This window comes from Arachis stenosperma, chromosome 9, assembly GCF_014773155.1.
Source record: "Arachis stenosperma cultivar V10309 chromosome 9, arast.V10309.gnm1.PFL2, whole genome shotgun sequence".
Classification (NCBI taxonomy): domain Eukaryota; kingdom Viridiplantae; phylum Streptophyta; class Magnoliopsida; order Fabales; family Fabaceae; genus Arachis; species Arachis stenosperma.
In genome coordinates this window covers 10,393,448-10,404,058 of record NC_080385.1, presented here as the reverse complement: position 1 = coordinate 10,404,058, position 10,611 = coordinate 10,393,448, and the positions used below count along the sequence as shown (strand labels likewise).

The window sequence follows — 10,611 nt, the reverse complement described above, 5'->3', positions numbered from 1 at the left end:
ATCTACTATAGAATTTAATTGTGGGTTAAAAGTATGATATAGATGTAGGGAATCATTTTCATGGTAACATTTTTTAGAAATTCCGTGTGAAAAATAAGTTTTTTCAGGTTTTTGAAGCCCTTCAATAAAACTTATAGTAAAATAAAGATTTTGAGAAAAATCATTTTGTATTGATTTTAAGAATTCAATGTCATTACAGTTAACATTAGTTAAAATCATTAATTTTTGATCTATTAATTTTGATAACTTAATTATTTCTTCTCTTAAATCTTCTAATTTACTTTTTTCCATTAGGTGACGCTTTTCTTTGTGAAGAGTTGCGGTTTTAAGTTAAAAGTGTAGTTTTAGCCACCACTAGTTACCATAGACATAGCCACCAGAGACTTGGCTTACATACAATAGTACAAATAAATGTACAATATTAGCAATACATATATACAAGTACTTTAATTGTAAGGGGAATACTAGGGGATAATGATTTTATTGAACAATATGAACAACTACCAATCAAATAAAAATACATTACATTTTCAAATTAACCTTCTAAATTTTAATATTAAAATAACTATCCATACACTAGTAAAATGAACATCCATATATCTATTATTTATATTGTTCAATATTTTCATTGTTCACCTATACTTTTCCTAATTATAATAATATTTACCATGAATGACCAAATATACAATATATAATAATAATAATATAAAACCTTATCCTATCAAGTGAGATTTGTTATATAAATCATAGGATCTTATATCTTAAAAAATAGATTTATTTAATAATAAATTTAAATTATTCATAATTAATATTATTAATATAAAAATAAAGTATTCTACATACGTACATCTTTTTTAGATACAGTTATCCTTAGAAATTAGAAGGGCATTTTTTACTATATTGGTTGAGAGTGATCTTAATTGTTTTTTTTTTTCTCAACCAATTTTTAACACATATTTTAAAATGAGAAATAGTATTTATCCAATATTTTTCGTACATTTATCTTGTATTTAACATTAATCAATATTTTTTTCATTTTTTTACAAAAAATATTGATCCCTAATTTTTTTTCATTAAAGTTTAATATAAAACATAATTTTGTAGAGAGATTACTTTTCTTTTGATTGCTATATTGAAGGAGTTGACTTTGGATGGGTGTTGACGTCAAAGTCGTTACATCATATGATACTCGTCGCGCGCTGTTTCTTTTCATTTGCTCTATCTATCTATCATTCTATTTACTTGCTTCGCTATTATTTCCTTCACCATTCCAAGAACCTTCCTTATATTATATGTTATAGATTCTTATTATATTTATGAAATGTAATAATACTATAGTATATATATAACTTTGGGTATAAAAGCCAAGTCATACGGTTACCCCTCTTCTTGCAATTGCACTTGCTCCTTCAATTCCTTCCTTCATTCCTGAAAACCTCTCTTTATTTGGTACTAAAACTCTTCAGAACAGAAAAAAAAAATGGCGGCGAAAAGGTTTTTGGATGATTCTGATGATCGAGACCAAGATAAGCCAAACGACAAACGGATTAGATTTAATAGGCCTACTTTGGCTTCGTATGTATTATTACTACTTAATTAGCTTCTTTTCTTTTCTAATTTCTACCTAGGGTTATATAATTATTATTTATTTTCGTACTTACTAATTAGTTTTTCTCTAATTATATCTTATTTGACAGGGTAATAACCGAAGCTGTTAAGGTGAAAAATTTGCAAAACTTGTTTACAGTAGCCTTGGAACCTGTGCTCAAGAGAGTGGTAAGAGTTTTGAACTAAACGATAAACGGTATTTGTGTTATTTTTTGTGTCTTTTTGAAATTAACTCTCGAGTTTATAACCTAGATATTGAACTACTATTGTTAGGTGAGTGAAGAGGTTGATAGAGCGATGAGGCAATGGTGTTCTTGTTCTTCGTCAAGGTCCTTAACAAGGTCACCATCATTGAGAATCAAAGCATTTGACGATGATCAACCATCATCAACCTTGCAACTGGTCTTCAGCAAGAGGCTATCCCTTCCAATCTTCACCGGAAGCCGAATCCTCGACGTCGAAGGCAACCCTATAAGCATACTTCTCATGGACAAGAGCAGTGGCCAGATGGTTCCAACAAGCCTCCCACACCCAATCAAGCTCGAACTCCTCGTGCTCGACGGCGATTTCCCCCTTTCTGATAATGACAACTCTTCTTCATCTTCTTCATCTTCTCGTGGTTGGAGTAGTGAAGAATTCAATAGCCGCATAGTGAAGGAGAGAACTGGCAAGAGACCTTTGCTTGCCGGAGAGTTGAACCTCACCATGAGGGATGGCATTGCACCAACTGGGGACATTGAGTTCACCGATAATAGTAGCTGGATTCGCAGCCGGAAGTTCCGGGTTGCCGTTAGGGTGGCTCCGGGGACTAACCACCATGCTCTTGCAATTCGAGAAGGCATTACTGAAGCTTTTGTTGTCAAGGATCACCGTGGAGAATGTAAGTTTTCTCAACTTCATATATTTATCATTTTACTATCAACTAAAGTCGGCCACTAATATAAAATACATGTTAAAATATAAATATATATTAAAAATGAATTAAATTACACATATATTTATACACAATATATTAATAACTGATTTTAGTGATTGATTTTATGGTACAAATAACATTTTTGATATATATATATATATATATATATATATATATATATATATATTTATATTATAATGACTTGTGCATCTCATTTTATGTTTTTATTAAAAAACATATTAAGAAACAATTTTAATTTTTAAATTTAATTAGTTAAAATTTTCGCTATAATAAAAATTTGAAAGTGGATAACAAAGAAAAACGTTATAGCTAAATTAAGCATATATACATTTGCAAGCTTATTGAGGGGTTTCAAATAAATAATAATAAAAAAAATATGTTTCCTGAGAATAGTAAATTTAGTTGTTGGTTAAGAACTATCATTATTATATTGTTCCATTAAATGATAGACAAGTGCATAAGTCCCTCTCAATCTCACATCGTAGATATTAATGTAGATATATGTGATCTTTTATCAGCATTGACCGTTGTTTCAACTTTATTTTTCAATATATATTTGTAGTTGATATATAACAACTATCGGTATATATAAATAATTAGCTGATAAATACAACTATGCTTTTGTTTAAATAATTGACATATTAGATAGGTTGTTGATAACTAATAATCAACATGGAAGTCTAGTTTTCTTAAAATATAAGTCTCTCGAGTCAATAGCTTTTGTTGTTACTCGAAGAAACGTTCTGGTGATTATTGATAACACAATATTAAAAATATTTAGATATTCTTAGACTTTTTCAAATAAAACTAGTATGGAAGAAAAGTAGTAGTTATTGATTACTATTGTCTCCATGCAACAGAAAAATACAAAGTAAATTAATTTTGATGTTACATGCATGTGCCTAGTAATCCAACATATTTTCTGTATGCAGTTGAAGTTATCTAAAATTTAGGGTATAGTGATTAAAGTCTATTAATAATTTGCTGGTTTGAAAGAGTACATACAAATTTAACTCGTGTTGGATTATATTACGAAAAATATAAAAAAATTAATTTTTAGTTAGTTAATATTAGTATTTAATTTTATAATTTAGAATTTAATATTAAAGATTTATAATTTAAAATTTAGAATTTAAAATTTAAGATAAATAATATAATTTTAAAAAAAAGTAACTGTTATTAACAAAAAAAATTTGATTATCTAACCTTATCTATGATTCTAAATTTATTATTGTCACACTTTATGCAGTAGTAGTATTAAACACTTGCATTAGTAGTAGCCCAAGTTGCAAGGGTGCATCTTTTTCACCCTTTGTAGAAAGCTAGTGTGATATATAGCCATGATCCATCAATGATCATATAACATAATATAATGCATCTTTTTTACTTTTTCTTTTCTCTTTTGTTTGTACATTCTTTAATTTTATGGTGGTTGTAAACTATGAAGTGGAAAGTGATGGTTGGTCAATATATTTATACAGCTAAGAACCATGTCCATGTCCACCATGAACATAGATGCTAAGGTCCCACCAATGCAACTACCTATGATGTGAAACTAAAATAACCCACATGATATTGATGCAACATATATAAACTCTGACCCAGTATAGAGTAATATTATATTTGTACATATATATACCTTCTAAAACACTTATAAATATACATCAAATTAAATTAGATATTAAAATATTTGACCACTTTTTTTTAACAAACATTTTAATGATGATAAATTAATAAGATAGGTAGATACCTAATTATCAATACTTTTATGTTTCTATATATTGTATTTTATGCAAATTCTACTCCTATTACTCGCCAACTTGCCATTTGTGAATGAAATATACAAAGCCAAGCAAGTAGCTAGTGGTACTTTAAATAATTGTTCTTGCATTGACTTGTTTTAGGGTTCACATTTTTAGCAAGGGGAGAACATTCTTTAATCTTATGCATAGCATTGACTATTAATGCTAGCTAAGTTGATAAATTTTAAAGTTGCACCTAAACATTTATTAATTATTCAATATTCATGCGATTATATATATGCTAAATACCGTATTTCTTTTTCTTTGTTTTTATATATTTAATTTGAAGTGTACAAAAAACATCACCCACCAATGCTAAATGACGAAGTGTGGCGGCTAGAAAAGATTGGAAAAGATGGAGCTTTCCACAAAAAATTGAGCTCAGAAGGGATCAAAACAGTTCAAGACTTTCTCAAACTATCAGTTATTGATCCTCATAGGCTAAGAAAGGTACCTGAGTATTATATATATAGCACCATACATCCTAATCTTAAATAGGCTATATTATTATGTGAAATAATAATTATATATTAATTAAACAAAAATAATATATAATTATTTAATTTATTGTTGTATGATATTTGGAAGTAGATTTTGGGCATTGGGATGTCAGATAAAATGTGGGAAGTGACAATCAAGCATGCAAAGACTTGTGAAATGGGAAGCAAGATCTATATCTACCGTGGCCCTCATTTCACTCTTTTTCTTAATCCAATTTGCCAATTGATTAAAGCTGATGTCAATGGCCACACATTTCCTACCAAAGAGCTTACCAATTTGAATAGGGTAAGCAACACATGAAATGTTATATTTTTAACACGTTTTTTTTGTAAATTTTGTATAATTTTTTTTGACATAAAATTGTTTTTTTTTTAATTTAAAATAATAAAAAATATATAAATAATTTTATCTCTAATAATTATTTTTATTATTGTCTACAATTTTAGGCTTATATAGAGAAGTTGGTGAGAGAAGCATACGCTAAATGGCAAAACTTGGAGGAATTTGATGGGGTTTTGAATGATAACATTGCTTTGTTAACCCAAGGTATGCAACATTAATTATAATTTCATACAAATGAATATGAACAGGCTAATTAAGTTAGTTAAAGATAAGATAGTAATTCCATTATTTAATTGAATTTTATATAATAAATAGGTGATGCAAATATGGAGCAATATCAAAATAATCATCCAGGTTCGGTGGTAACATATGATAGCAACGATTATTATGGTGACAAATCTACTGCCAGCTATGTACCAAGTAATAACAACAATGACAATAGTTCAATAATAATGGGGTCCATGGAGTGGTCCCTGAATAATAGTAACCCAGGATACACCACAGCATCATTCACCAATGGATTTCCCTATGGATTTTCATCAGGATCTCAATCGGACGGTGATATAACACCTACTTCGGGTTGTGTCATTGACGAGGCTCCAAGGAGACATATTTAGGAGTAACAAAAATTCCTACACACAATGTACAGTATGTATGTGTAGGCATGCTACTTACAATCTTTGTAGGTAGGGTGCCCCTAAATACTGTGTCCAACAATAATATATATAGAGTATAATATAAGATGACAATTTAGTCAACTAGTTGACATTGCGTTGTAAATAGAGGCAAGGATTGGAAGAGTCAAATTAGGGTTATGTGCTATGCCCATTATTATTAGTTAAATTAGAGTTGCTTTTGTTATTATGCCATTAATGTTGATCATGGAATATGATATCTATTGTAACGTAGCAAACTCCCTAATGTCTGATCCATATTTTCTGGATTTAGTTTTTGGATGGATTGGTATGGTAATGTTAAATTCATTGTGAAGGGTCTAAGAATATCAAGAGACTAATTTAAAAGTTTAATGATTTAATTGTAGTTTAATCGTAATTGAATCGGTTTAAATAAATATAAAACTTTAAATATCTAAAATTAATAATTTAATATCAATAAATTTTGAAATTTAATATTTCTAATATATGTACTTTAAAGTTTAAACTAATAAAACTTAACATTCAACACAATTATCAATTTAAAATTATATTTAAACCTAAAAAACCTAAATCCCTAATTTATTCACTCCTCACTTTCATTCTCAATTGTTGCCTCCTCCTCATATCTCTCTCTTTTCTTTTCTTTTTTTTTTTTCTTCTTCTTCTTCCTCTTACTCCCATAACATAACTTTCTCTTTTTCACTATTTGTTTCATCCTGCTTTTTTTCTATTTTCTTCCATGCTGCACCACCACCTGGGTTTGGCTCCGGCATTTCACCTCCTCTGTCGCCAAGCTCTGCAACACTAGAAACATTGCACGTGCTTAATTGTTTGAAGTAAGAAATTCATTACTTTTAAATTAAGATAGTAAAATTTACATATGAGAATTATAAATTTAACTGTTATTAACCTCTCGTTTTATCAATCATCTCACTGTAAAAGATCTAAATTCTATACAAAAATATTGTACAACCATTATTTCTCTTAATATATATATAAAGCAAGATGCGAATTGAAAGAATAATAAAAAAATACAGAGCATGAATAGGAAAAAAGAATTATAAACAATTTAATTAAAAATATTTTAAATATCAACTATAAGTGTATATCAAAATTAACTACTAAAATTAGTCATTAATATAAATATACATAAAAATATAAAATACACTAAAAGTAAGTTAAATTATACATATATTTATACATAAATATATTATAGTTGATTTTGAAGGTAAATATTATTTTTGTTTAAATATATTCATGATACTAAATTGCTTTGTATTTGAAAATCTTAATCTTCTCGAATCCCTTGTAAAGTTATGACCTATGAGTAACTAGACTAACTAATATACTGGATAGTTAAAATAGAATAGTTATTAAGTTTTACTTCTAAAGGAACATTTGCAAAGGTTGTCCTTAATCGTGCAGGTTAAATAAGTCAAAGTAATTAATATAATAAGTGAGAAATTGACTCTCCAATATCCATCAATTCCAAAGGTAGTAAGCATATGCAACTCATACCCTTATTTAATTTTCTAAACGAAATTTCACTAATATTCAACAAGTGAGAACTAAAGTTTGAAGCCATTTAATTTTCTTAAGACTAAGTCATGACTTATATGCCAAGTTCAACACCAAGAAAATAAGTCACTTCCTTAATTCCTTTAGCGTCACGCATGCTCTATTATAATAATTCCAATTCCGTACACTTTCCGTTCCTTAAATGAGTTCAAACTGTGATCAATCTCTAACCAAATTCAAACACCACATAACATTTTTTCCCTAATGTTGAAACTTGCATTGTTCTTCCTCTTAGTTGTGTTCCCATTGTTGTTCCATAGTTCCTTAGGCAACAACATCATCAACACCACTTCATCTTCAACAATTTGTGGCACAAAAACTTGCCCCAATGGACCTAACATAAGTTACCCTTTTTGGCTCTCACATGGTTCTCCCCCTCAAGAATATTGTGGCTACCCAGAATTTGGTTTAATATGCTTAGACGATGGCAACACCATTTTCTCTCCACCACCAGGTTTATACTATTATGTTAAGCACATAGACTATGATAACCATAGCATTAAGCTTATTGATTTCGACACCACAAACCAAACATGTCCAAGGGCACTTCATGGTTTTCCAATAGGGAACTTACCACTTTCTCATTCTTCATTGAACTTGAACCTTAGCTTTTACTATAACTGTTCTACTTCTACTACTTCACACCCTTCTAATGTTCCTGATATAAGTTGTTTGAGGCAAGGGTCAAAAGAGTCTTTTGTGTTCTTGAAGGGGAATGAAAGCAAGGGTTTTGATTGGTCAGAGAGGTGTGAGGAGAATGTTGATGTGACAGTGATGAAGGATGAGATTAGTAGTAATGGTGGTGAACATGGTTTGGTGAGTGAGTTTGGTAGGGCTATGAATGAAGGGTTTGTGCTTGAATGGGAAACTGAAGAGACTTGCAAAGAGTGTGAGGCTTCTGAGGGATATTGTGGATATAGTAGTACTAACAAACAGATCTTGTGTTTCTGCAAGGATGGTACTGTAAGGACCAACAATTGTCAAGGTATCACAATTTCTTTCCATATTTCTATTCTATAAAGGTTTTTTCATACGAAGTTGATAGTTGAAAACATTTAGATAATAATTCAATTAAACATGTCAAATCATCTAACAGTCATGAGAATTTTCACTCAAATAATATTATTCAAAATTTAGTATTAAAGATGTTTTAGTTTATGTTGTTTCATAAAGTTACTATTTATGTTATACAGGCGTCTTAGTCATATGGTTATATGTAATTGTAGGGTAGGAATAGTGGTTATTTTTTTTTTGACATGGTTGTTTTCATGTTTTTAATTTTGCCAATAGTTTGAAATTTTAATTCAATTTAACTTTTATTTATTATTGACTGTGTTCTGTTTCAGTAGCAGGGGAAAGCAAGAGCAGGTTGTCGAAATTAATTATAGGTATAGTGTGCCATACGATTATTTTTTCTATTATTCTCTTGTTTCTCACAATAATAATCAAAATTGTTCATTAAATGTCATTAAAAGGTTTCACAATGGAAGATAAATAAAGAGTTTTACAAGATGAGAGTTTTCTTTACCTTGCTACTTTATGTCATTGATTATATCCTTTGTGATACATAATTTAAGTCCAAAGTTAAATCACATAATCTAATCCCTATTAATTACAACACCACAGTTCATATTGGATTATAATCCAAATGTAGAATCTTGATTATTCATCTTATTGGGTTTCTATCTCTGCATACAGGTTTCATAGCTGCAGGAATTGGAGTATTGCCTATAACATGCATCATACTTTACATTTTTAGACACAAACTATCACCAATCATGCCAGAAATTTTGAAGATAAAAAATAACGACCAAGATATTGAGGCCTTCATGAAGACTCATGGACCCATAGCCATAAAAAGATACACTTATTCAGATATCAAGAAGATGACCAATTCTTTCGAGTCGAAACTCGGGGAAGGTGGTTATGGAGAAGTATACAAAGGATTCCTTAACAATGGTGGTCCTGTGGCTGTAAAGCTTCTCAAAGCTTCCAAAGGGAATGGTGAGGAGTTCATCAATGAGGTCACGAGTATTAGTAAAACATCTCATGTAAACATTGTTGCATTGCTCGGATTCTGTCTCGAAGGTAACAAGAAAAAAGCTCTTGTCTATGAATTCATGCCGAATGGATCACTTGAAAAGTATATACATAACAATGATCCTATAACCAATCCACCTTTGAGTTGGGAAAGGCTACACCGGATTGCAAAAGGGATAGCTCGGGGGCTAGAATACTTGCACCGAGGTTGCAACACGAGGATTCTCCATTTCGACATAAAACCAAACAACATCCTCCTAGACAAGAACTTTAACCCTAAAATCTCGGATTTCGGGTTGGCTAAGCTTTGCTCAAAGACACACAGCATTGTCACAATGTTGGATGCTAGAGGGACAATAGGGTACATAGCTCCAGAAGTATGGAACAGACACTTTGGTGGAGTGTCGCATAAATCTGATGTATATAGTTACGGAATGATGATTCTGGAAATGGTGGGAGGGAAGCATAATAACACAAATGCTGAGGTAACTAGTCATTCTAGTGAGTTGTATTTTCCTCATTGGATATACAAGCATATTGAAAGTGACAAGAGTAGTGTAGCATGGCAAGGTACTACTATGAGCAATGAGGAAGGTGAGCTAGTGAGAAAAATGATAATTGTAGGGTTGTGGTGCATTCAAACAATTCCATCAGAGAGACCTCCAATGAGTAGGGTCATTGAAATGCTTGAAGGAAGCATTGATCTGTTGCAAAGTCCACCTAAGCCTTTTAATTTTTCCCCAACTCAAACCAAAGTGGAATCTTGTACAACTTCTAGCACGGGTGATTCATTTTCCCCTGCTAATTAGTATAATCATAGATAAATTTTTTTTAGCATGTTAATAATTCACCTCTTTTATTAAATATGTTGTCAGGAATTTGATCACTACTCTTGAAAATATAGTATCACTTTTGTAGTCAAATATTCATGGCATGATTATTGTAACAAAGGATCTTTTATTATTTACATGCTACTAGTGTACGTTATTAATTAGTTTCTAATTTAATATATATATTACTAGATATCTTTCATGACATTTGATTGAAGAAGTCCTAAAATAGTCAACTATAACTATATTGCAAATTATGGATTGGTAAATTTGTTTTAAGCCGAGTTGGATCTTGAAAGAGGTGTATAATGTTTAAA

The 10,611-nt window shown here is 30.2% G+C and overlaps 2 protein-coding genes across 4 annotated transcripts; both read left to right on the top strand.

The window, feature by feature from the left end:
* The first annotated feature begins 1,339 nt into the window (after positions 1-1,339).
* LOC130950996 (protein SAR DEFICIENT 1-like) lies at positions 1,340-6,033 on the top strand. The gene is made up of 7 exons (XM_057879600.1): positions 1,340-1,575; positions 1,698-1,776; positions 1,882-2,488; positions 4,637-4,797; positions 4,939-5,133; positions 5,295-5,394; positions 5,506-6,033. Exons 1-7 carry the CDS (start codon positions 1,481-1,483, stop codon positions 5,805-5,807), a joined length of 1,539 nt encoding a protein of 512 aa, XP_057735583.1. The 5' UTR covers positions 1,340-1,480; the 3' UTR covers positions 5,808-6,033.
* Positions 6,034-7,593: 1,560 nt separating this feature from the next.
* Positions 7,594-10,433, top strand: LOC130947557 (LEAF RUST 10 DISEASE-RESISTANCE LOCUS RECEPTOR-LIKE PROTEIN KINASE-like 2.1). 3 transcript variants are annotated; one of them, XM_057876259.1, is made up of 3 exons: positions 7,594-8,409; positions 8,777-8,812; positions 9,123-10,433. In XM_057876259.1, the coding sequence occupies exons 1-3, from the start codon at positions 7,629-7,631 to the stop codon at positions 10,271-10,273; spliced, it is 1,968 nt and encodes a 655-aa protein (XP_057732242.1). In that variant the 5' UTR covers positions 7,594-7,628; the 3' UTR covers positions 10,274-10,433. The 3 variants fall into 3 exon arrangements, with proteins under 3 accessions (XP_057732242.1, XP_057732241.1, XP_057732240.1); XM_057876258.1 differs by having other exon boundaries at positions 8,774-8,812; XM_057876257.1 differs by having other exon boundaries at positions 8,771-8,812.
* The last annotated feature ends 178 nt before the right edge of the window (positions 10,434-10,611 follow it).